The sequence below is a fragment of the Simochromis diagramma genome, unplaced genomic scaffold (assembly GCF_900408965.1).
Source record: "Simochromis diagramma unplaced genomic scaffold, fSimDia1.1 OVJJ01000816.1, whole genome shotgun sequence".
NCBI classification, from domain to species: domain Eukaryota; kingdom Metazoa; phylum Chordata; class Actinopteri; order Cichliformes; family Cichlidae; genus Simochromis; species Simochromis diagramma.
In genome coordinates this window covers 2,459,750-2,484,988 of record NW_024386908.1, presented here as the reverse complement: position 1 = coordinate 2,484,988, position 25,239 = coordinate 2,459,750, and the positions used below count along the sequence as shown (strand labels likewise).

Below are 25,239 nucleotides of genomic sequence, written 5' to 3'. Positions count from 1 at the left end.
TGTGCAATGAAGTTCTTTCTTTGCTGTCCACACACAGATGCCAATTAATATATAAATAGAACAGATAAAATACAAATAGTACTAATAAATAAAAGAGGACAAAAAAAAAGACAAAATATTGAAGTGACACATCTTTGCTGTGGACATTTGTGACATGTTTGTTTTTCTTATGGGGCACCGTATGCTTTCACATGTTTGGGAAAACTAATGTAAAAGCCAAAGCTAATGCTAAAGATGATGGAAGTCAAGCGCTGAATAATCTCCAAATAACTGAAAGGTTGTGAAATTGCTTTATGGCTTTGTGCTATATTTAAGCATATACTCTGCATTGCTGGGAATGAACTGATTCATGCAAAACAAATTATAATTTCAAACATGACTTCATGTCTGAGAAATTACTGGTCTGCAGGAGGTGGATATAATTCGATGACTGCTGCAGGGGGTGTCTCTCTGCTTGCTTTTGTTAGCTTCATATGCATGACTTTGGCATGTGTGCACGTGCACACAAAATTGTGGTTTTGTAGCAATGGTCATATGTCATTGTGCAGCTGAAAAGTTTGTTTGAATGCCTGACCCGTGCATGCCCACAGGACAGCCTGCAACAACACAGACTGCCAGTCCGAGGAAGAGCAGAAGGAGGAGACAGTGGTGGAGAGGAGGTCCAGTCTCAGTGAGCTGGGCAGCAAACTCACCTCACTCATTCTGCCCCTTAAGACGTTAGTCCAACTAAATGCCCACCGCTACCGTACGGTAGCACTACTGTCTGCCAACAAACCAAGAGACTGACACATGGTGAAAGAGTTGATCATTTGGCTGTACTCAGGTTCCAGTAGTTGTAACCTGAACGTCTTGTGATATCAGAGTTCATAAGTGGCATATTAATGTTATCCATTTTAGAATGGAATAACCGCTTCATTGCCACTTATGAACTTTCACTAGTTACTGAAATTTTGTTATGATATGCATTATCTCTATACAATCAATCAATAGTCATGTAACATTTTGGCATTAATGTTGATATCAATTTTAAGACACCATCCCCATTTATACTATTTGGTCAACACTGCCCTGCTGCTGTGTATAATGATAACAGAGGCCTGGGTCAAAGTATCATTAATACCAGAAATGTAATGCGTCTTTAACATCTGATGTTCACATCCTTTTGTTTCAAAACTTTGAGGACGTTGTGGGACCTAAGTGATGAAACTCTTTCATGATGTAGATCTGTGCTGGACTAGCTTCTATGCTCAAGGGGCTCAGAGGCTTTTGTTTGAAATTCATCATTTCCTTCAGCTGGAGACTTTGTGTGTTTTTGTTTGTTTTGGATGTGTTCTTTTTAATGCATGCTTTTTTTTTTTTTTTTATGTGTTGTGTTATGACTTGTTTCTGCATTTTTTTGATTCAACGTGATAACCAGTCCAAGTTCTCCAGGCTTGCTTTTGTCATCTACTAACATGCTCGGCCACCTTTTTCAGTTTTATGTGCAAACCTTGGCCTGTTCCTTTGTTTTCGTGAGGTGACAGATCATGCAAACTATGCAGATCAGGTGTTGTTCTGAACTATCCTTTCCTCTTTTCCTCCCTTTACATCTCTCAGGAATCAGGATGAGCTCTTTGTAATGCTGTAAGTGTGTTGGGAGAAAATACAAAGTGGAAAGTGATTGTGGATTCTGACTTTGTCTAAGGGGGGAAAACACTATTAATGCATGCAAAAGGCCTGTGTTCATCTGGAAGGAGTGCCAATCAAAGGCCACTTATGACCTTGCACGGACTCTCAATGATGCCAAAGTAAATTGAAGCAGCATTCCTGCTGTTGACAGATCTCAGGCCAAAATTATCTGTTGCCTTTGCCTGATAAGCTAATGCTGAAATCCAGCTCAGTGCCAACTGCTATTAACAACTGCTGACATCTTTCTATGCTAACAGTGATGTGTATGGTTGTGCTTTGATGCAGTTATAAGATGGGTGGTTTAATGCACTTAACTGCATTTAAATTGTAATTTTAGCCAAGTCACAGCTAATTTACTGCCTGCTGTAATTAAGTTACCACAAATGACCAACAGATTTTACTGTGTTCATGACAGTGTCCTGAAATAAGCTAACTACGTCACAAGTATTTTTGGTAACTTAAGTCTTTCGCTTTATCTTTTTAACATTTTATCTTTTTTTTTTTTTTTTTTTCCGTAGTAACCATGTCTTACCTAGTTCGTGTCATAAAGTTATTTCGTTTTCTTTAGGCCTAGCCCTTCATCCAGCCCTACATCTACAGAACCAGGAGCGGCCCAGTCTCTATCCCATAGTTTAACCAGTTCCCGGACGGCAGCAGCAGTAGCCAGAGGTGGCAGGGGTCTTTGGCTTTGGCTAGCCATGATGGTGCTCCTAGCGGGTAGGCTCCTTTTGTTACCATTACTGGTTTGAACCTAGAGAACCACTCCATTGACTGTATATAAAGGACAGACCGTGACATCTTCCACTTGTTTGTCATGCCCCCACCTTGAAGTCTCAACGTTGATGCTTTGGCAACCCCTAAGTTGCGCAGTAATGGTAAAGTTATTTTGGCAAATAAACTCCTTTATTGAGGGCCTAAGCATGCTTGGAAATTCATGAAACTTTACATTACTGACCTGTTGATAGTTGGTCTAATTGCAAAATCTTCCTCCAGCTGCGTTTTTAATATCGCCCCCTGTTCAGTTTTTCTGAAAATGTGCCATCAAACTCAAAACTGCCATATATGCATTTGACACCAATATTGTACTTTGTTCTTGATACCGTGCGTTTTAAATCTTTACTTAGTATTTTTCAGATAAATTGCATCAAGGTACCCAGCAATAGCACAGCTGTAACATTCAAGTAAAACATCAATAATTCAGAGATTGTTATCCATGCAGAAGTGGGGGTGTTTTCTTAATTAAACAAAGGATTCTTATTGTTATCATTGTTTGTTTGCATAGGTCTCCTGGCACTGCTGGCCAGCCTGGTGATGCAGCCAGCTGTAGACGCAGCCCCTGTAGGGACCGGGGACTCCTGGATGACCATCCAGCAGCTGCTGTGGCCCTACACAGGGCTCCGGTACAATGGCCAGCCCCCTGTCTAGTCGAAGTCCTGAGGGTCGATGGTGCTAGTGCTCATCAGCCCTCCAGAGATATTTATTGCACTGGGAGAGCAGAGGCTGTTGGGATGTTTACTGTGCCTGCAAATTCCTATAAGACTTGCATCGACAGCACAGGCCTGGCCTCAGGAATAGTTAACCCCATAGAGGAGTTTATGCATCACATTATGTTTGCTAAATAAGATTATCTGTGTGTATGCATGTGTGATAGTGCTGCTCAGCTGTTCAGTGAGCTGCTCCACCTGTGGCTTTTTAAACACATTTTATGTACTTGAGGATGCAGGAGAATACCAGCATTTTTAATGGAATTTTACCTCATTGGTTGCTGAGGACAGTTTATAACTTTACTCTTTAAACACTGGTAATAAAACTCTTAAGTGTTTATGAAGTCTATATTTATGAGTTTGCTAGTTTTGAGTGGAAAATGTGATTATGAGTTTTAACTTGTATTTCTGCATTATTACAGTTTCAACACCAACGTTTTTTGTTTTTGTTTTTGTTTTGTTTTTTGTATTTTCCATCTTCAAGTTTTTGCTGTGGTTGCCACAACTTCATACACTTTTGTATGTTCCAAAGGAGATGCGTGGATCTTTTCACAAATAAAGTAGCCAATTCTACAATAGAAGATGTGTGTTATGTGCATCCAAGTGTACAATTCAAATTCAGCTCTCTCGTTGTTGTATTTAGTCGTGCATTTTTACGTTTATTTCACTGGGATTATGAATACATCAGGGGCCTTGTGGCACAGAGCAGGCTCTGCACTGTGTCGACAAACAAATGATGGGAATTTCTGGTCCGAGCGACGCCATCAGGACTCATGGTGTCCTGAAGCAAGTGGATGAAGGTGGAGTGAAACTCGCTGCCAGGATAATGATCTGGAGAAAAAGCTTCACTTGTTTCTGTGATCGCCAGCTTTCGACTCCTCTGAGCTCCCAGAAGGTACAGACTCCATGAGTCCTTGGGCACGGGGGAGGGATTGTGGTGCTCACACACCTGGCAAAGAGAGTTTTGCAAGTTGATGTAACATTAAAGCATATTAAATGTTAGCCAATTTCATCTCTGTTCTGTCTGCTCAACCATGGTCAGTAACCTTTTGGTGAGAATCAGGTAGTCACAAGTTAATAACACTTTTGCTTCTTGGTTTCGTGTTCTATAAAAAGCCTACTGTTTTACCTTTTTCATAGCTCTGGCTGCGTAAAGGTTGATGTTAAGAGAACCCAGGTGGTAGTCTGCTTTAATCTAGAGCTGCACTAGAGAGAATGGTAATTGGAGACTGCAGCCAAACCACAATTGTTGCAACTGTGGGCCGTGTCCTTGACTTTGAAATGGCTGCTTCAGAGACCGGGCCCAGGTCTGAGACCACATGCGGGGGGAGGGTGAATTGACAATTACATAAAATCGGGTTTTCAATAATACCACAATTACCTGTGATAGCTCTCAAATCTACTGCTGTCTGCATCAGACATGTGATGCTATAGCAGAGCCTGGGGCAGACTTATTGCCGGTGAACTGCACAGAACAGTGCAAACTTGTAGCTCAAAAATCAGCGAGTAATGTACAAAGTAACAGAGTGTAAGTGCAGCTTTTACACAGGTTTTAAAGTTTCTCTCTGAAAGCAGAAGGCAATTCAGATGAACGAGACCGGGCTGAAGGAGACTCAATGTTTGTTTGCAGTCTGTGTTAATGTGCTGTTACTCTGCTACATGTGTAAATGCATGCATCTGTCTGAGCTTCTCTGCAGTGTGTGAAACTGAATTGGTGTTATGCAACAGAGCTGCTGTCACACATCCTGCAGTTAGAAACTGAAGGCATCGCTCAACAAATGTTACGCACACAATTTGTGGTGCAGCTGGTAAGACCAGCTAGACTTCTCAATTAAAAGGTAAACTCTAACCTGACCTTCATTCGCTTCATGATTCTGTAAAACGTGTTCGTTTATTTATCAATTCTCAAATTGAAAGTCTGCTGTTGGTCTTAGTAAATGGAAGAAGATGCCTCCTCCTCTACATGGAGTTTTAGGGTTAAAAAAAAGAAAAATAATGGTAATGAGATAGAGATAACATTCACCTCACTTTACTCTACGTACCATAAAGTGGCACAGCTGGCCAAATAGCACTAAGTAGACACAGGATTTAATTCTGGTAATTTAAAATATTTGAATTGCGTTTGCCAGTTTCTCGAGTAGAGAAGATAACACTGTTCATACTGCATATTAAACTAACACAGTCCCCAAACAGCTGCATTTTGACAGAGATGTTATGTAAATGCATCTATTAAGGAAGTAAAAGAAAGAAACCTTAAAATTTCCTGTCTTTGCACACTGCTGAGAAAACATTTCTAAAGAGATGTTTCAAATCTCTAAAACCCTGAATACTGAAACCTGCTCTGCCCATTATAATAAAAATGATAGGTTGCCAAAACAAGACATATCCTTGCATGCATCATTTGTCCAACATCTCCCCCGCCTCCCTCCGATGCTTCTTTGAGTTCTGCTGTTTAATTAAATCCCAGTGTTACTGCACAGCAGGAATACACGAGGCTCTGCTCTAAACACTCAGAGGACTGAATAAAGAATGACAGGACGGAGCCAAAGTTATGTCTCGCTCTCCACTTTGAGACAATCGGGTGTATTAATTATGCAATCGTTCTGAAAATATGTCCACCTCCCATTCTAAATAACTAAACACGTTTTTTTAGTTTTAAAATTCAGCACAGTTTATGCAAAATTTTCTGGCACAAACTTTAGTAATTCACGTTTTCTTGGTTCATTATTTGATCAGGTAGCAGAGTCGTGCTCATTGTGACTCCAGTTGATTACAGCATGTTTGCATTTGTAAAGTGGATGGCGATTAATCGCAAACCTTCACCAATCTCTTTGAGAGGGATTGCAGTCGGTCCAAATCAGGCAGAGACGGATTACCTCCCACCTGGCAACATGCTGAATCTCCTTGCAACCAAAAGTGGTCCCCACAACTTCTTGCAGTCATTCCCAGGTAGCAAAAATATTTTCAGCACAATCACTCACCAGCCACAGTTTTTTCTCCTACTCGCACAGAGGTAGCCGTTCTATTTTTACTCTAGTGTGACTGAGGCCTTAAGTAGATAATGGAGTAAAATACTACATTGCATAAAGTGTATCTATGTGTGAGAGAGTACCTGCATGATCAGATGCTCAGCTCCACATTTAGCATTCCACTTGCTCCACGAGAATGCACAGGCAGAGGAAAAGAGGGCCATCTGTTCGTAGGCAGCGTGCTCTGTGAGTGGGTCCTGAAGAGGACAGAAACCCCACAGATCATTTCGTAATTCTTAATACTGCAAAAACACAATAATTAAATTGTTGTTTAAAACTACATATCAGGACCGCTTCAGGCAGCCCTGTGTAAATGCAGTTTGTCCATTCTGCGCTCCAGATGGGTTGATTGCGTTAAAAATTTTAATCGCGTTAATCGTCATGACGCATTAACGCGTTAATGTTGACAGCCCTAATTGGTGACATGAAAAGCACTTATTCACTTCTTCAGTCAGATGAATGAAAAGATGCACAACAACTGGGGGTAGTCTGAGCTGCTTAAATAGTGGGTACCATGTGAAATATCAGCCGAACCTTGTTTTTCAATCTCCTCATTTAAAGGGGCGTTCAAGTCCATTTTTCCATTCTGAAACCCATTGAAATGCATTTTATGAAGTCAAATCTTTGAAGGATTCTTATTAAGCTTCTCATATTAGCGTCTCAAATTTAGCATCTTGGTTTTGTGTTGCAGACCTTGGCAGTGCTGCTGACGTATTTGTGCGCGTATTCATTCACAAAGATGTTGACCCCAGCGTCGACCATGGCCTTCTGCAGGTCCGAGCCACTCATCCACTTTCCGATGAGGTGAGAGAGCCCCCCCTCTTGCTCTGATTGCAGCATACATTTATTATCCTATCAGTGACACAGATGCACAAATTGTAACAGTTAAGCCACATCTCCTGTTTATTTCCTGCGTCTTGCGTCCACAGTGCTCTTGCCGTCTTACCTGAATAGTGATGCTGATGTTTATGAACGCCCCGTTGACAGTGTAGAGAGCAGAGTCCTGGCCCAGTGGCTGGAGCTCCCAGCTCTGAAAAGGAAGGTTGGCGTAGGTTTTCTGCATCAGCGCAAATGCTTGGAAGGAGTCCATCTTGAAAGAGATTTTGGCCTCAGACTCATCATAGGAGATGTCGGTGATACCATCCATCCTCCACTGCTTACCTTTGGGAGTAGACAGTTTCAATATCTTTGACTTTGTGGGGTCTTTCAGATGTATTTCAGAGTGTGATATACCTGCAGGATCCCAGCGAGCCACTTGTGGAGCTTCCAAGAAGACAACAGAGTCGGGCAGTGTCACAGACACCCCAACAAGAGGACAGGGGAGAGCCTCGTGGCCATCCAAACCAGACTTCTCAGCCTGATAAGAGAACACCTGCATACCTGTCCTCAACACCTACAAACAAAAACAGGCATGCACTTTGAGTACAAGTGAGGCTTGATCTCATACTAGCTGGAAGACCCTTATCTCTTCACCTGCACAAATTTCCAGCCATGGGCATATTGAATTTGAGGTGGGAGGTGAAACGCATCATAGTAGAATACTCCACCCAGAGGTGTGTATTCCATCAAGTCTACCACCTGGGCAACAGGGTTGATCACTGTGTGCTCCTCCGGGGGACCAATCGGATCCCTGACTGGTGAACAGACAGAAAGAACTGTCATTAAGGCTTTTAGAAGAACCGCTGGTTAATTTGTCTGTGGAAATAAACACATTCTTTCTAAACTAAGTTTACAATAATCATCGACATAGAGTTAGTTGTGACATAGTGTGATATGTATTTTTAAAACAAGTTTAGTTTATGTGCTTACTTTTTATTTAAAGACCATCTTACCATCAAGTGCCTCCATCTGTGTTTGGACGTGGCTCACTTGGCTCTCTTCAGGCTCTGGACTGCTCCTCCTTGACCACAGACTGGCTGCACTCTGTGAGATGTGCATTCTATAGGAAGGAAAATAACCCAGTAAATGAAGGAACCCACAACAGAAGCTGAGTCTTTCATCTTACCTCCCTCTCGCCTAACCTTTGGGTGGACTGCATCGCCGGGTAGACCCTGTCGTTGAGTGTGTGTGTTCTCAGATGAGTCATCCTGGCTAATGAAGATAGGTGGTCATACCGGGTGTGGAGGATGCGCACAGCGATGTCACTCACAGCCAGCTGCTTGGGAAGCTCAAAGCTGAGGCCTGCCTCACTGAAGCTGACACTCTTAAACCTGGATGGACCAGGTAGAAACACAAAGAGGAATAAAACATCAGCCTGTGTACCTACAGGCAACATTTGTACAAGTCTGTGTTTAGGTACTGTCCATAAATTTCATCTTCATCATAAGGCACAGCTACAAATGATTGACTTTCTTTAACGTTGGAATGATGTTCATTTCTAGCACCATATTTCTATTTTTGGATAGGCAGCATCAGAAGGAAAATGTGGGAGCCAGCGACATTTGGCAGATCATGGTGGTGGTCCCCCTGTTCAAAAGGGGTTTCAGGAGTTCGTGGACAATTAGCCCATTGCTGCTGGATGAGATGATGAGGCGTTTCTGGCATGTCCTACTAGAAGGATACCCTGGGCTGACCTAGAACATGCTGAAAAGATGTCTCTAGTGTCTCTCTGCTGGCTTGGAAATGCCTCAGTGTCCCCCCAGATGAACTGGAGGAGTTGGCAAGGGTCTGGCTGTCTCTGTTTAGACTGCTGCCCCTGCAACCCAAACCTAGATAAGCAGCAGAAGATGGGTGGACAGACGGACAGTTGGTCTGTCTGTCTAACCGCTGTCTGGCTTCCTTCCCGCTCACTTAAACCAACTTTCTTCTGAATGGCTGCTAAAGAGAAGGTTGAGCTTCTGTGCTCACTCCTAGAACTGAAGAGTCTGAAGTGTGAGCGTTGACTCAAAGAGATTCCTTACACATACACTGATTTCACCATGTGAAACTTTAATATGAGCATCCACCACTGTAACAGTGGATATATAACAGAATGAAATTATAAGATGACAGCTTTATGAACAAACCTTGGAATCTTATTGAGGTTGGCCCAGAGACACAGTGTAATGTTGTCATCTTTGATCACAGTCTGCATGTTGCCTGTCTCAGTGCTGACGTTTTCACTGGCACTCTGAAACCATGGACACGCAGGGTTTTGGACTTATTGCTATATTGTTACTATAAATCAAACTGCATCCTGATGTGTTATCATAGGAATAATCAGGTATCTTGTACCTTAAGGATCTCTTCAGTAGCAAGGTGGTGTTTTGAGTGAATTAGCTCCTGCAAATTCATGAGAACCTTCTGGTACTTCTGGCCCTCCTGGGGATCTGTAACATCTTTGAGGAAATCTTCCAACTCATCTACCAGCTGTAAGAACAGATTTGTTATGTTAGAACACACAGCAGATAACTCACTTGAAGACAAGGCTTTAGTTACCTCTATTTTTAATAGCTTGAGCTACTTTTGTCCTGTGCTTAATTTTTCATCCTGATTATTATCACTTAATTATTGCCAGTTAACATAAAGAAAATTGTTGTTGGTTATTATCTGATAATAGGGAAATAAAATAACCTTACTGTCATTGATCAACAAACACATACAGACCTGCAGAGCAAGATTACACTGCTGGAGCACAAGCGTGATGTTGACCTCAGGGTCATCTCTCCATAAACTCATGTATGTATTCATCTCTTTCTGTACTGCTGGGTCTGGTGCACCGTCGCAACGCATGTATCGCTCCCACTGGACACAAAGCATACACTGCCAGAAATCCATCAGGGAAAAAGAAAATGTCCATATCTACTGGACAGAATGCTTGTGGACCCACACCTTGGCTGTCTCCACAGCTTCAGTTTTCCATTTGGTTACTGCAGTATGATTCTCCTCCAGCAGATGGTGCAGTTCCTTCAACTCGGCCTCTCTGCGCTCTAGGTCCTGTCAGGGAAAGAGATCCAAGCACACAAAGCATTCCCAAGTACTCTCCTGTGTATGTACATTTCTTCTTTTATGCTTCATTTAGGGTTAATATTAAACTGGGCTCTTACCTTTAGCTCAAGCCTTTCCACTTCCTTCTGCTTTCTCTCTCTTTCCACTCTCTCCTGTTCTTCTCTTTCTGCCCTGATCCGGGCTTCCTCTACAATGTACATGTTACAGATACAGTCCTAACAGAGAACACATCCACCAACAAGCGCCTATCTCTCCTACTCATAAACAGCTACATAGAGCAGTAGATCAGTTGGGATCCCTCACTTCCTGATACCCTGAACAGTTTCTTCTCCAGATTGACAACACTAATGGAGGTGCAACCGTTGCTCCCCTTCAACTAGAGGAGCAGCATCAGCCCCTGATCCTGCAGCTCCACTAAGTGACTTGTTCTCTGAAGAGAACTAACACTAACAAAGCTGCAAAACCGGAAAAGGTGTCAGGGAGGACATGTGCTGACCAGCTGGCTGGGGTCTTTTTGGACATTTTCAATCTGTCTCTGCAACTTTACACTATCTCTGTCTGCCTTAGGTCCTCCATCATTGTGCCTGTGCCAAAAAAAAAATCAGCTGTGGCCTGCCTAAATGATTACTGCCTAGTCGCACTGACCCCAGTCATCATGAAGTTCTTTGAGAGGAACCTCCAAAGACACATTAAGCAGCTAACAGACCTCAATTCAGTATAAGCTGGCAGACTGCAAAGGAAGGCCAGCCATATTGCTGCTGACCCCACTCACCCGGGACACGAACTGTTCATACCTTTGCCATCTAGGAAATGGTATAGATACATAAAGACCACTACCACCCGGCTGAGGGACAGCTATTTTTCCAAGAGCTGTGAAAGCCATCCGTCCACCTGCCCTTCCCCATGGACCACCTGCACGAACACTCACATCCAGTCACTTTACTCTAAAGACTGCTAAAGGCTTCTGCATTTATCTTTTTTAAAGTAAATCTTATTTATCTTTTCTACATTTTCTTTATTACCGAGAGCACCATTGCAATTTTTGTTACGTTCTAGCAACATAATGACAATGAACAAATCTTGAGAGAAGCTCAAAAAGTATAACAGATTCATTTTTTTAAAAGTCAATTTCCCTTTAAAGTCTCAGTGCCAGAAACGCCACCTACACTGGAGGTTTAAATGAAGAGAGACCGCTCACCTTCCTCTCGAAGTCTCCTCTCCTCCTCCTCTTGCTGCCGCTTTGTCCTCTGAGCCTTGGACACCTTACCGGCCTTCTTCTGTGGCATCAGAGCATTGCAAGTGTAGTTTAACAGTGACAGTTCAGTGTGTACCTACTAGCAAATGGATATATTGCTGAAGAGAACGAAGCAGCGAGAAAGAGAGTAAGGAAGCTTCCTGTGTGTATCTTGAGCTGAGTTCTGTGTCTAATTGTCAAAGACAGACGATGTACTGACTGCCTATTGCTCATACCTGTTTTTTCTTGGGAAGCTTTCATTCACAGGAAAAAAAGACAGAGAGAAAGTTACAGAATGTCATGTTTCAAAACAGAAATTCAAGAAACTATGTATCTATCTATATCTATATACACTATAGATAGATATAGAGAGGTGGGGAGTAACTAAATACAAATATTTTGTTACAGTACTTATGTAGAAAATCCAGGTACTTTACTTAATTATTTATTTTTCTGACACCCTTTTACTTTTACTGCCTACATTTCCAGAAGTAGTGCAGGTGACCTTTTGTGTTAGCGGAACTTCATAATCTAGCTAGCGCTAAGTGGCAGGTAATTTCAAATTCAACATTTCTATCAGCTAAAACACAGACTGTTTATTTACGGTTTTATTTCACAGGGAGAGAAAAGACTGTGAAATAACTTCACACTTAAGCTGATGATGTTTAGATTAATTCACTGAATTCACTGAACTTTATACTGTCTACTGTAAAGACAATCTAATGAGTAGAGGAGTGGTGTCCGTGTCAGTGTAGAGGATGGACATCACCCAGGACATCTTGTGAAAACTGCTGACATCTTGCTAAATTCAGTTGTGTAAATTCACAAAGAGCAGCAGGTCAGCTGATCACAGCATGTACACAAATACAATCTACTGAATCTCACATTAGAAATTATTATGAGGTGTAATTCTTTTCCCTTTGCTGAGCCACTCCACAGATCTTAGTGTCCCCCAACCTGCTGAATCTCACTTTAAAATGAGAACAATCAAGAGTTAATGTTTAAATGTGGAGGCAACAGAAAACCGCTTTTTTTTTTTTATTTTTTATAATATTCCTTTCCACTGCATTGGGTCCTATACAACACATTCAAACTGGGCATATTCACTGGGATTATAATTTATGTTATTGTATTAATTTAGATTATTGTATTTATGTTATCATGTACTAATAGTATAATGATATTATATTAATATAGCAAAAGGTTCCGTTTCCTTGTTAGAATTGTCCTACAAAGAGCTACTTTCTTTCTTGGAGTACATTTCAGAGCCTGTACTTTTCCTCTTTTGAGTAAAACAGTTGCTTCAGTGCTTCCACTTTTGCTGGAGCATTTTTTTAACCCAGGTATCTGTACTACTTAGATGTTCTACTTAAGTAAAGAAAGTCTGTACTTTTGCCACCTCTGTGTGTATATATAAAGAGAGAGAGAGAGTCGAAGTTAAGAACTACGAAACTGTATTTCGTACAGTAAACTAATAGGATACTACGTAATTGCGCTAACTGATAGCCTGTAATCACTTAGACCTTTAAAAATAATATTTAAGCAGGTCTATTATAAGAAAATAATAGAGGGGAAAAACCCTCACCATGTTCGTCCCGCGCGTCTGGGTAACCGTGGCAACCTATACGCATGCGTACTTCCTATGTTTTTTATTTGCGACAGAACGAAACGACGTGCGACAACGTGCACTACGGAGTTGTCCCTTGCATTCATAGGTAAGGACGCAAGGAAAAGACATTTTTCTCTTCATTGGCGTACATAATATAACACGTGTAAATGTCAATTTGTTGCGCTTGGCATAAATGCAGTGCTCTACATGGTAATTCGTAAGCTAGCTGCTAAGCTAAACTTAATTTTGTGTAATGGTTTCTGTGTGCTCTCTCTCCTGACCTTCCCTTTCTCCTCTTCTCCTTTCAAAAGTGTGAAAGGCCATGGCCAACCCTTTAAAAACTGAAGTTATCAGGCTGTACAAAAATGTAAGTAAACTGGTGTTAAGAGAAACAACGCTGGGTGGTGTGCAATGCTGCAGAGCTTTAAAAATGTGTCTCTCCTCTCCAAACAAGCTCCTGTATCTCGGCCGTGAATACCCTCAGGGAGCAGCGTACTTCAAACAGCGCCTGAAGTCAGCATTCATGAAGCATAAAGACGTGACCGACCCGGAGAAGATCAAACAGCTGGTGGCCCGGGGGGATCATGTCATTAAGGAGCTAGAAGCTCTGTATTTCCTCCGAAAATATCGGGCCATGAAAAAAAGATACTATGAACCCGAAAAATAATGGCACACGCTGATAGCTCCAAGTGGTTTTCCTGGATTACAGTGCAAGCAGTGTACATGTGGTAATCGGTTATTTATCAGCCTTTCGGATTCACAAACACCTTTTAACACCTACCGGGTCCAAAACAAAGAACAGAATTTACAACAGCTGCTCCTTTATTAAACTCAACTAAGGTTGCCTCTGAAAGGGAAATAAAATCCTCATCTCTGGGTTTTACAAAGCGATCATCACTGTCATTGATATTTTGTACTTAAGGCCACTGTTTCAATTTCATATACTGTTTGTAAGCCCAGAATATGTTTTATGCATTCTTTGTCCCATTGTCACATTTTAGTGTATTTAAAACAAATGCTTCACCAGATGAGTTACCCAGTGTTTACACCAAGGTGTCCAAATTGTAACATTGATCATTTGTACAAGAGGTTGTGTACTTTTTCTTTTTTTTAAATTTAAAGCAGCTGTCTTTCTGTCTACCGACTGAAGCTTCTTTAATGTAAAATGTGAGTTTTAGAATGTATTTCAGTGTATATATTTGTAAATACATGCTCACTTTTTTTTGAGAAATAAGTGTACATGGGAATGGATTCATGTGCTGTTACACAAAAGGCAAACATAAATGTTATATAGATGTACAGATTTCTTAGAGTGGTGTCTCGTGTCATAATAAACCACAAACACAGCTTAGTGGTACTTATTCCTGCTATTACAATCAACCTAAACCCTGCAGATCTAGTGTCAGTCTGCATGGATTCTGAAGAAGGAAGTTTTCATGAGACTATGAAATCCTATGACGCAGTACTTGGCATGATTCAATAGGTTGTAGACCCACCTTTAGCAGCAATAACTTGAAATAATGTTTTCTTGAGGACTTATTCAGTCTCTCACATTCCTGTGGAGGAATCTTGGCTCCTTCTCTTTTCAGTATTGCTTCGGTTTGTTGAGGTTTGCAGGTATTTGTTCATGCAGAGCTCTGCTAAGATCCTGCCGCAGTGTTTTAATTGAGCTGATGTCTGGAGTTTGGACCACTGCAACACCAGACTCTTCTTTTTTCGCCATTCTGTTATAGACTAGCTGGTGTTATTTCATGAAACAATTTGGTCCAAGCTTTAACTGTTGGCCAGAAAGATGGTTTCATATCTTACTCTTGAATACTTTGGCATACAGAGGAGTTTGATTGTCTCTGACTGCAAGGCGCCCGGGTCCTGTAGCTGGAAAACGAGCCCAAATTGTAACCTCTCCACCACCGGGCTTGACAATTGTCATGAGGTGGTTGTGTTGAAGTGCTATGTTTCACTTTTTGCAAAATGCGGAGCTGCTGTGTTTCTGAAGGACAATGGTCACGTCGTCTTGTGACATTTGAGTTAATAAACCGAAGCTAAAAAAACTTTATGACTCATAATAAATGGCATCAAAACTACCTTGAATGTATTCATTGCCTGTTTGTGTGGATTGTATCCTGTGGATGTTTCAGACAAGTCTGCGTTGCCCTCCTGGTCAGAGAAATTCAAACATTCCAGAAAGAGAGGAACACTTATGTTTGAACTATTCCGACTATTCCTTCCACAGCATGTCTTTCATCCTGTCTTCCTTCTCTCACCCCAACCGGTCGCAGCAGATGGCCCCGCCCCTCCCTGAGCCTGGTTCTGCTGGAGGTTTCTTCCTGTTAAAAGGGAGTTTTTCCTTCCCACTGTTGCCAAAGCGCTTGCTCATAGGGGGTCATATGACTGTTGGGTTTTTCTCTGTATGTATTATTGTAGGATCTACCTTACAATATAAAGCGCCTTGAGGTGACTGTTGCTGTGATTTGGCGCTGTATAAATAAAATTGAATTGAATTGAAATGTTTATCATGTGGCTTTTTATTAATAACGTGTTAATCTAAACAATACAAACAGAAATCATCATTGTACACAAGTAGATATTTGAAAAAAGTGCTTTCTACTTTTTGCTGAATCACTGGAAAGATAAAAGCACGATTGTCTCGCTGACAACTCAGTTCCTTTGGTCTCATTTCTTATGAAGTAAGGTGATTACAATCCTAAATTTGAGCATTGCAGCAGCTCTGTCTTTAGCTGTATCGGTCGTTAAAAAGATGAGACACGGATATCGTTGTCAATTTTCCCATGTGCAGGTTTATTGATTCCATCCTCCTCGTTTGGCAGACCAACATTGTCTGTTCCTCCCATGACCTAAGGAAGGAAAAGTACAAGGCAGAATTGAGCACCTGTCTTCAGTCTGTTGCTTTTGATACCTTTGCTCTTCAGCACGTACCCCATCTTTGACACGTTTGAACAGGTGATAAGAAAGAGTGTCTTCTTTCATTAGCATAAGTCTCGGGTCCACCGTCTCCCTCAATCCCCCTGAAATGATGAGTGGAAGAACAAAACCAAAACGTCCTTATGAAACAATAAGAAAATGAGATCACAGTTCCAATGGCAAAATCTTTTCTTTTTTTCTTACCTGTCAAGAGACTGATGATTATTCCAACAATAATAGCTGTTAAACCTCCAATGACAATGAAATAAAGGTAGGATGGAGAGTGCCACTGAACTGCATGTCTGGTGGTGAGAGAAATTAGTTTTTTCTCATATGCCCTTTATTTATATTATAGGAAAGCTCGGTCATCCCATCTCACCAGGCAATATTATATTAATTGATCTAACACAGACTGAACCACACTTACATGTCATCAGTATTCTGTCCTGGGGTTGTGGTAAAAAGACTTGGTTCTGTTGGCAGTGGGGTAGTCCAATTGAAACTGCTACCAGAAGTAAATTTACAACCCTCAGTGCTCAGCGAGAGAGGTCGGGTCATCTCAGGAGGAGAAGGGGATATCAATTCTCCAATGGTCACAGACACAGCTGCAGCCAAACCTGCCACGAGGCCCCATAGGCCTCCCTGTGGACAAATATAAGGAGCTTCATGAAATATATATTACATAGACCAACAGTCAAAAATGTTTGTCAGAGTCGAGCGTCACTCAACGCTCAGGCTCATTTTTCAATATTATTTTCAGTTTGACAGCAGAACTATGTAAGCGAAAACGGATGATTTCTGAGTTCATTTATACAGTTCCAAATCACAACCAAACTTGGTTGGAGGCACTTTATATTGTAAGGTAAAGGCCCTACAATCCAGAGAGATGGATTATAACTAGATGATGAATAATAACTAATGATTTGTTACAAAGTGGTGTGTAACCACAGAGAGTGGAAGTGGAAATGCTCAACCAGCAAGCCCCCATCAACGCCGCGCAACCAAGAGACGGCTCAGCACCTGATCCAATCTTAACAATAAGCTCAAAAAGCTCAATCTCAACAAATTATAAAATCCTGCGAGTTGGTTCCACTGAACAGGGTCAATTGATGGGGTTTTACAGCTATGCAGTAAAAACAAACAAACAAAAAAATAATAAATAAAAAAATATAAAGATTATAGTTGGTTTTTAAAGTTATTTGGTAATTGTTATTTTTTTTCATGCCGTTAACATTTTTTAAACATTGAACATTAATAAGGGTGGCTTTTTATACTGTAAATACCGTATAAGAAAAAATGCTCCCTGCACTATGTTATACGATGACAGGTTGATGCAATACAGTTGAAACAATGATACAAATGTCGATTCTTTCATGCTACCAAGGGCTGATTTTGGCCAGATTTTGAGATCCCTGGAGGTAGAAATTTTCAAATGAAAATCCCAAAATGAGAATGGACTTACTTTGGAGTTGACAAATGGACAGAGGACACCCAAACTGAACAGACCGAGTAAAGGACCCCCAGTGACCCCACCAATGATGGACACTGCCTGTTTGAAGAGACCTGCAGCTCAAAAAACACTTTAAAAATGGTTGTATTTACTGAGGTGAGGTGCTTTCTAATAAACAACAACAACGTTCCTGAATGTGTTTGCCTGAAAACACTGACAGCTCTGCATTAACAGATCCCTCTACCTGCATCATATGTCCCATGAGTGATGCCAGTCCAGCCATGGCAACGCATACAATTCCAAAAAACACACCTGCAAAAACATCACATCACAAAATGACATTTTTATCGACTAACAGCCACATCCACAAAACAGAGATTAGTTTAATCTAACATAACATGCAGCTTACACTGGGGCAAAAAAAAGCATTTAGTCAGCCACCAATTTTACAAGTTCTCCCACTTAAAAACATGAGAGGACTGTAATTTTCATCATAGATTTTTAAAGAATTTATTTGCAAATTATGGTGGAAAATAAGTATTTGGTCAACAACAAAAGTTCATCTCAATACTTTGTTATATACCATTTGTTGGCAATGACAGGGGTCAAACGTTTTCTGTAAATCTTCACAAGGTTTTCTCATTTTGTCTCTCATAGTTGAGATATACCTATGATGAAAATTACAGGCCTCTCTTGCACAATTGGTGGCTGACTAAATACTCTTTTGCCCCACTGTATATTATAAACAAACAACAGATAACTTATTATTTACTCAGCCCTTTGGAGATTAAGAGAAGCTTTTTCTCAGATAGTTTAATGCGTGGTTTGATCAGGTCCTCCATGGTCACTGCAGCCATTGCGTTGATTGAAGTAGAAACTGTGCTGAACATGAAGAAATGAACCATGTTTACTTTGGACTAATGGACATAACTGACACTTCAAATGTGGCACAGCTTTAAATGTTACATGCATCAGCCAAAAATATAACAAATTATGTTGTATGAACCTCAGAGAGGCACTATAGACTGCAGCAAAAAATAGTCCTGGAAGCCCTTGGTGATCTGCCAAGATATCCATCACCAAATAAGGCAACAGCTGTAAAGAAAAAAAACTTTATTGAAAGATCACAAAACAACTTGAATAAAAACAGTGGCACTGTTAGTACATCCTTCGTTTTCTTTGTTTATGTGTATGTACCTGATCAGGTGATGAAACTTGTCCAGCTTTCCATGGGTCACAGTTCTTATAGAACGAATAAAGACACAGCCCTGAAATCACTGACGATGTCAGGGTGCAAACTAGGCCTAACACGTTGATGAAGAGAGCTCTGAAAAAACACAACACGAAAAAGTGAAGTATGCATACAAAAATCAGTGTAGCATAGCAAACGAGATTATATTTCCTATTAATGTATGCTGATGATGTCATCATTTATCATAGCTATCCTTTCCGAGTTTATGATAAGAACGTGTCATTTGCCAGCAAACCCCACCAATGTAGTGCCTTTGGCTGAATCAGAATTTACATAGATGTGGAAATAGACGTGTCATATATCGTTGTTTTCTTAATTTATTACTATGAGGAACCTTGTACAATGTATTTGCATTAATTCTCTATTAAAACGGTTTAATGGTTATTACTGTGGTCTCACCGCAACAAGAGTCTTGGTTTTAGCTTGCTGGTCATCTGTGCCCTGCCTGATTAGTGTGTGTTTTGCAAGCTAAACAGGAAGGAAGGAATACATTCCTTTGAATCACTCACAATCTGGCATGTTTAATGCTCTTGCAGGAGTTGTATCTCTGAACTTGAGGTTGGTAGGTCCCATAAACTGCACTCCAACCAAATGTCCCTCCGATGACTAGTGTCCAAAAAGTGTGTCTTCTCAGAGGGTTTATGTCAAAGCTGGGATTACAAAATGAAAGCATGATTTTAGTATAACACACACACACACACACACACACACATACTCACTCCACAAAGTTAATTCTTCCTCCTTCTTGGGCATCTGACAAGATAGTGGAGATTCCTCCTTTTAAGATCACACATTTGATTATAACAGACATGTAGCCTGCAAACATTATTCCAATCTGGAAGAAAAATCAGAGATTTGTTTGGTTGGCAGATCTGTATTCTGTAACTACAGTGGGGCAAAAAAGTATTTAGTCAGCCACCGATTGTGCAAGTTCCCCCACTTAAAATGATGACAGAGGTCAGTAATTTGCACCAGAGGTACACTTCAACTGTGAGAGACAGAATGTGAAAAAAACAATCCATGAATTCACATGGTAGGATTTGTAAAGAATTTATTCGTAAATTAGGGTGGAAAATAAGTATTTGGTCACCTCAAACAAGGAAAATCTCTGGCTCTCACAGACCTGTAACGTCTTCTGTAAGAAGCTTTTCTGTCCCCCACTCGTTACCTGTATGAATGGCACCTGTTTGAACTCATCATCTGTATAAAAGACACCTGTCCACAGCCTCAAACAGTCAGACTCCAAACTCCGCCATGGCCAAGACCAAAGAGCTTTCGAAGGACACCAGGAAAAGTATTGTAGACCTGCACCAGACTGGGAAGAGTGAATCTACAATAGGCAAGCAGCTTGGTGTGAAAAAATCAACTGTGGGAGCAATCATCAGAAAATGGAAGACATACAAGACCACTGATAATCTCCCTCGATCTGGGGCTCCACGCAAGATCTCATCCCGTGGGGTCAAAATGATCATGAGAACGGTGAGCAAAGATCCCAGAACCACACGTGGGGACCTGGTGAATGACCTGCAGAGAGCTGGGACCAAAGTAACAAAGGTCACCATCAGTAACACACTACAACGGCAGGGAATCAAATCCCGCAGTGCCAGACGTGTTCCGCTGCTGAAGCCAGTGCATGTCCAGGCCCGTCTGAAGTTTGCCAGAGAGCACATGGATGATACAGCAGAGGATTGGGAGAATGTCATGTGGTCAGATGAAACCAAAGTAGAACTTTTTGGCATAAACTCAACTCGTCGTGTTTGGAGGAAGAAGAATACTGAGTTGCATCCCAAGAACACCATACCTACTGTGAAGCATGGGGGTGGAAACATCATGCTATGGGGCTGTTTTTCTGCCAAGGGGACAGGACGACTGATCCGTGTTAAGGACAGAATGAATGGGGCCATGTAACGTGAGATTTTGAGCCAAAACCTCCTTCCATCAGTGAGAACTTTGAAGATGAAACGAGGCTGGGTCTTCCAACATGACAATGATCCAAAACACACCGCCCGGGCAACAAAGGAGTGGCTCCGTAAGAAGCATTTGAAAGTCCTGGAGTGGCCTAGCCAGTCTCCAGACCTCAACCCCATAGAAAATCTGTGGCGGGAGTTGAAAGTCCGTGTTGCTCGGCGACAGCCCCAAAACATCACTGCTCTCGAGAAGATCTGCATGGAGGAATGGGCCAAAATACCAGCTACTGTGTGTGCAAACCTGGTAAAGACCTATAGTAAACGTTTGACCTCTGTTTTTGCCAACAAAGGTTATGTTACAAAGTATTGAGTTGTATTTTTGTTATTGACCAAATACTTATTTTCCACCCTGATTTACGAATAAATTCTTTACAAATCCTACCATGTGGATTCATGGATTTTTTTTTTCATATTCTGTCTCTCACAGTTGAAGTGTACCTCTGGTGCAAATTACTGACCTCTGTCATCATTTTAAGTGGGGGAACTTGCACAATCGGTGGCTGACTAAATACTTTTTTGCCCCACTGTATGTTGACAGATTTTGGTCCCAGTTATCAAATTCTTGCTAATTTACATGAATACTGCAAAGAATCAAGACATGACTCAAACGTGGTTGTGGTGTTGATAAAATTAGACTGAAACCTGATTGCAATTTAATTCAGTTTTACTTACATAGAATATGGAATATATTTATATGGTTCCAAATCATAACAAAAGGACATTATATTGTAAGATAAAGACCCTACAATCCAGAGAAAATGCCAGCAATCAAATGGCAGTGTGAACAAAAAAACTCCCTTTTAACAGGAAGAAACGTCAACGTCAGGGAGGGGCAGCCATCTACCACAACTATTTGGAGGCATTTGTGTATTTTTTTTGTTTTATTTGATCCAGAACCCTACCTGAACAACATCTGTCCACACCACAGCTTTCAGGCCACCCTGTAACAAACGCCACAAAACAAGAAAAATCTCTGTCAAAAAGGTTAGGAAGCTGTATTTATGAACAGAATGCATAACGTGGAAATATGTGACCGTATTCTGTAGTAGAACATTTTCAGAAAGCACAAGTGATGGGAATAACGGCGTCACTAACGACGTTACTTTTATCCAGTAACAAGTACATTAATAAGGGGGGGGGGGGGGGGGGGGACAGGACAAAGGACAAGCTATGGAAAAGTGCCAGAGATTACTAACAACTAATGCATCCACAGGCAGCTGTATACCTCTGTTTAATCTGCAGTGGAGCAAAGTGAAAATTTGTCCTGTCTGAAGAGTCACATTTTTTGTGGAGACTGTTGAAAAGCTGAAGTCCTAGATTACCCATGAATGAGAAAACACTGTGCTCTGTAAACTACAGCAACTGGTTTCTAAGCTTTCAAATGTTTGCAGACTTTTAGAAAAAACAAAACAAACAGGTGCCGCAACACATTATGCAATCACGGTTTCAACTTTTGACCCTTAGTGATTGCAGGTGAAAACATCAAATTTTAAAAATGGGCACATATTTTTCATGAAACAAAACAAATCATTTGAATTAAATCATCCAAATGAAAATGTCAAGAAATCAGAGGTGATGTTAAATGAGAGATATTTTGTTTTAAAGGGTAAATGGGAAGGGGACCTCATGAATTTTAGGAAAATGTAAATATTCTCATTTAATCTCTGCTGAATGTGAAAGTGGGGGTCTCTTAAGGTTCCTGGCTTAGTGATGCTCGATGAGGTTCGACTGACAATGTGATGCACTGCAGTGTGTGTGTCATATGTAATAAATGTTTTACTAACCAGTGCACAATACAAAGTACAAACAGTGGCTGTCGAAATAATCCCACCCCACAGGTTCATACCAGTCACTGCAAAAAGAAGGGAAATTCATTAACAGGGGAAACACTCTTGTTCAAATTCCCTTCACGAACTTAACTGCTGTGAACTGGAGCTGACATACCTTGGTTCAAAGCCAGAGCTGGAGCATAAATTACAAGTCCAGTGTAGAGCAACTGTGGCAAAGAGTTAGAAAGTCACAACAACAACATGTCTCTGCTGATATCAACGTAGTTTTATGTGCAGAAGTCAAAGCACTACAAGGATTGAACCACTGGCTTCTTACTGCGTTAAAAAAGAAGATCACCATTCCCAGGAGACGAGTGGCTCTGCTGAAACGCAGCTCCAGATACTTGGCAGAGACCAGACAGAGAAAAGACGCATATTGATACTGATACATGAAACTTCTAGTTCCCCTCACTCCCTCCAATTCAAAGCTAGTAATTTGTACACTTACTGACAGGTGTAGCCCAGCCAATAGTTTAAAATATAGCAGAAATAATGTTGAAAACAAAACCACAGTTACCTCATATGTGCTGTTGATGGCCAGTCTGTAGAAAACTGGGAGAAAGACCTCGGATGTGTACACCACTGCTATTACATAGGAAATACTTAAATAGCCAAATATGGCTCCGTAGCGATACACCTACGGACAGGTTGAAAAACATTTATGGAAACACAAAATAGCAAAACAGCTGGTTGGCTGGTGAAACTTTGCCGGAGATCATTTGAAACGCTGATGCTGCTGATACTGAACGAGCTTTGGAGCAACATATGAACAGTGCTGAACTCTGGTGAGTAACACGAAAACTTTAATTTCGTTATTTGATTTGTTTGAAATTGAAAGCAGTGCACTCAAAGTAATGCTCGGTTAGCTGACTCCAGCCGTCTTCTAATGCACAGAAATCACAGTTTTACGCATTTTGTAAAATTCTAATTTAAGCCCTGAATAAATGTTTGTGCGCTGAGGAAGCTGAGTGCAGATCCAGGACAGTCCCGACACGTTACCTCGGCTGGGTTGGAGAGCACAGTGACGGATGACATGTAGCTGGCAGTGAGGGACATGGAGACAGCCAGGGCATTGAGTTTTCGGCCCCCAGTTAAAAAGTCCCTGGAGGTTCCTTGTTTCCTGCTTCTCCAGGCGTAATAAAAACCAACAGCAGCAGACAGGAGCAGAACGACAGCAAACACCACATAGTCTGCTGCCACGAGCAACTGAGCATCCCCGGACATTTTATCAGTCGGAGCAAAACTGAGATAAAGCTAAAGCGTTTATCAGGCAGTGCTTTGTAGATCACTGGGAAGGCGGTGTCATCACCTCCAGGTACTCTATTGAACTGTAAGATAAATTATTCCAGGCGGTGCGCGCACGCGTCCTTTCAGTTTAACTTGGCACTCAAAGTTAATGAATAAAGTTTAGAAGTTAGAGTTAGAACAGAAACACATAAAGTGTGTGAATGTGTGTGTGAATGGGTGGATGACTGGATATGTAAAGCGCTTTGGGGTCCTTAGGGACTAGTAAAGCGCTATATAAATACAGGCCATTTACCATTTACTATAAAACCCTCTGTGATATCTGAAGGTTTGATAATCAGTTATTGCATTTAAGACACACTGCTATGGCCTCCTAAGCGCCTTTATTACTCTTGTTTAAGACTCTGCCCCACGTGATATCTTTAGGAAAAGTGAGCAGCATAAACTTTGGACTTTTAACTGTATTTTAATAAGTTTCACAGTTTTCACAGAGCAAGTCTTGTTAACTTGGGGAGATGCTTCCCAAGTGACTCAACATTTAAGTTGGCTCAATGTTTTGAATGTGGCCTCAACCATGATAGGAGTGCTGCAGACAAATTATCTGATCATACATATGTAATGAAATCAAGGCAGGAGGAAAAAGTCACAGACATATTGTGGAGTTGGCAAATGGGCACAGGATACCCAACACAAACAGACCAAACATAGGACTTCCACTGACCCCACCCATGATGGTTCTTGCCTGTGAGAGACATCTGAAGTGAAACCTTAAATGCTTTATATACACATGCACATGTTTAAAAAGTTCAAGTGTTTGGTAGGCCACATTTAAGATTCATGCATTTTCATGTTGTGACTTGTATCAACAGATTCTCACTACCAGGTCAGCTATAGAAACACACAACCCTGCGATACCGCAACCTGCAACAACATCGTGTAACAACTGACATTTTAATCATGAAGATTTATTAACTAATTCAGCTTTAGCCTCGGTCACATACCAGTGCTCAAAGGACAGAGTTCATCATGTACTGTGAACAGATCAGGTACGTACTCAGTGCTCTAGGGATGTAAAGCAATTGACTGTCAGTCAGTGTGACATCTGGCTTGATCATTTGTGTTGGTGATGGATGAGACTGTGCTGAGTTTAATAAAAGTTATTAAAATGTCTGCAAATCATGCACTTAACATTTGACAATTATCATCATTGTTTATTTATCAGTTATCATTTAAGTGATGGAAACAGCTGGGAAACAAGCTGCATTAAGTAAACTATGTGGCCCAGAGGTGGGAAGTAACAAAGTACACTGTTAGACTTTTCATCGCCACTTTACGGTAACATACTGGCGTCACTGTTGCCAGCGTCATACCGTGACGCCGTGTTACGGTAGCTTACCGTTCTGCAGGATGATACCGTTTTTTGCTGGTGTGGTATAATACTCTTGGACAAATTATGGTAACGCGCTGTAGCCTTTTTTTACGGTAGCTCACTGGCGACAGTGACGCCAGTGAGCTACCGTTATGTCGTTATGTCATAAATTACGTCAACAAAGTAACATCATACTGTGATTAAGACATTGGTATACTACCGTTTATTCACGGTATGTCACTAAGCCCGCTGCT

At 41.2% G+C, this 25,239-nt stretch overlaps 4 protein-coding genes across 16 annotated transcripts in view; 2 read left to right on the top strand and 2 right to left on the bottom strand.

The window, feature by feature from the left end:
- Positions 1–3,704, top strand: part of LOC120735849 (lymphoid-restricted membrane protein) — a 29,466-nt gene extending 25,762 nt beyond the window's left edge. For 6 of the 9 annotated variants that reach the window (XM_040035575.1, XM_040035579.1, XM_040035573.1 and 3 more), the window contains exons 37-39: positions 591–716; positions 2,237–2,385; positions 2,951–3,704. In XM_040035575.1, the coding sequence (XP_039891509.1) occupies positions 591–716; positions 2,237–2,385; positions 2,951–3,093 (418 nt within the window). In that variant the 3' untranslated portion in view covers positions 3,094–3,704. Of the gene's footprint in view, positions 1–590; positions 717–1,596; positions 1,624–2,236; positions 2,386–2,950 lie in introns of all 9 variants that reach the window. The other 3 variants (XM_040035581.1, XM_040035582.1, XM_040035580.1) reach the window with 2 other exon arrangements.
- On the bottom strand, positions 3,597–12,961 carry dnai7 (dynein axonemal intermediate chain 7). 2 transcript variants are annotated; one of them, XM_040035591.1, is made up of 16 exons: positions 12,928–12,961; positions 11,579–11,596; positions 11,307–11,461; positions 10,207–10,295; positions 9,992–10,096; positions 9,767–9,904; positions 9,395–9,529; positions 9,187–9,290; positions 8,203–8,391; positions 8,014–8,120; positions 7,655–7,815; positions 7,415–7,574; positions 7,128–7,342; positions 6,875–7,033; positions 6,265–6,378; positions 3,597–4,101 (listed from the first exon to the last, which is right to left on the bottom strand). In XM_040035591.1, exons 3-16 carry the CDS (start codon positions 11,392–11,394, stop codon positions 3,826–3,828), a joined length of 2,040 nt encoding a protein of 679 aa, XP_039891525.1. In that variant the 5' UTR covers positions 11,395–11,461; positions 11,579–11,596; positions 12,928–12,961; the 3' UTR covers positions 3,597–3,825. The 2 variants fall into 2 exon arrangements, with proteins under 2 accessions (XP_039891525.1, XP_039891524.1); XM_040035590.1 differs by having other exon boundaries at positions 11,307–11,385; positions 12,928–12,957.
- Positions 12,962–12,976: 15 nt separating this feature from the next.
- lyrm5a (LYR motif containing 5a) lies at positions 12,977–14,561 on the top strand. 2 transcript variants are annotated; one of them, XM_040035604.1, is made up of 3 exons: positions 12,977–13,057; positions 13,263–13,318; positions 13,406–14,561. In XM_040035604.1, exons 2-3 carry the CDS (start codon positions 13,274–13,276, stop codon positions 13,616–13,618), a joined length of 258 nt encoding a protein of 85 aa, XP_039891538.1. In that variant the 5' UTR covers positions 12,977–13,057; positions 13,263–13,273; the 3' UTR covers positions 13,619–14,561. The 2 variants fall into 2 exon arrangements, with proteins under 2 accessions (XP_039891538.1, XP_039891539.1); XM_040035605.1 differs by lacking the exon at positions 12,977–13,057 and adding an exon at positions 13,085–13,161.
- Positions 14,562–15,479: 918 nt separating this feature from the next.
- LOC120735857 (sodium-coupled monocarboxylate transporter 1-like) overlaps positions 15,480–25,239 on the bottom strand; it is a 12,043-nt gene continuing 2,283 nt past the window's right edge. Inside the window, exons 1-17 of one of the 3 annotated variants that reach the window (XM_040035594.1) lie at positions 23,371–23,764; positions 22,889–23,008; positions 22,649–22,714; positions 22,487–22,538; positions 22,327–22,394; positions 21,445–21,483; positions 19,295–19,410; positions 19,085–19,225; positions 18,521–18,650; positions 18,330–18,418; positions 18,096–18,205; positions 17,568–17,635; positions 17,336–17,422; positions 16,301–16,515; positions 16,078–16,175; positions 15,889–15,977; positions 15,480–15,806 (exon numbers count right to left, since the gene is read on the bottom strand). In XM_040035594.1, coding sequence (XP_039891528.1) covers positions 15,702–15,806; positions 15,889–15,977; positions 16,078–16,175; positions 16,301–16,515; positions 17,336–17,422; positions 17,568–17,635; positions 18,096–18,205; positions 18,330–18,418; positions 18,521–18,650; positions 19,085–19,225; positions 19,295–19,410; positions 21,445–21,483; positions 22,327–22,394; positions 22,487–22,538; positions 22,649–22,714; positions 22,889–23,008; positions 23,371–23,595 — 1,818 coding nt within the window. In that variant the 5' untranslated portion in view covers positions 23,596–23,764 and the 3' untranslated portion in view covers positions 15,480–15,701. Of the gene's footprint in view, positions 15,807–15,888; positions 15,978–16,077; positions 16,176–16,300; positions 16,516–17,335; positions 17,423–17,567; positions 17,636–18,095; positions 18,206–18,329; positions 18,419–18,520; positions 18,651–19,084; positions 19,226–19,294; positions 19,411–21,444; positions 21,484–22,326; positions 22,395–22,486; positions 22,539–22,648; positions 22,808–22,862; positions 23,765–25,239 lie in introns of those variants that run through there. The other 2 variants (XM_040035595.1, XM_040035593.1) reach the window with 2 other exon arrangements.

What these genes read in the sequence shown, in the direction of transcription:
- dnai7 (XM_040035590.1), bottom strand. An exon ending in AAGCTGTGGAGACAGCCAAG is followed by an intron (nt 9,905 to 9,991) that starts GTGTGGGTCCAC and finishes CTTTGTGTCCAG; the next exon opens with TGGGAGCGATACATGCGTTG. An exon ending in GCGATGCAGTCCACCCAAAG is followed by an intron (nt 8,121 to 8,202) that starts GTTAGGCGAGAG and finishes TCCTTCCTATAG; the next exon opens with AATGCACATCTCACAGAGTG.
- lyrm5a (XM_040035604.1), top strand. Translation starts at nt 13,274, where the DNA reads ATGGCCAACCCTTTAAAAACTGAAGTTATCAGGCTGTACAAAAAT. An exon ending in TTATCAGGCTGTACAAAAAT is followed by an intron (nt 13,319 to 13,405) that starts GTAAGTAAACTG and finishes TCTCCAAACAAG; the next exon opens with CTCCTGTATCTCGGCCGTGA.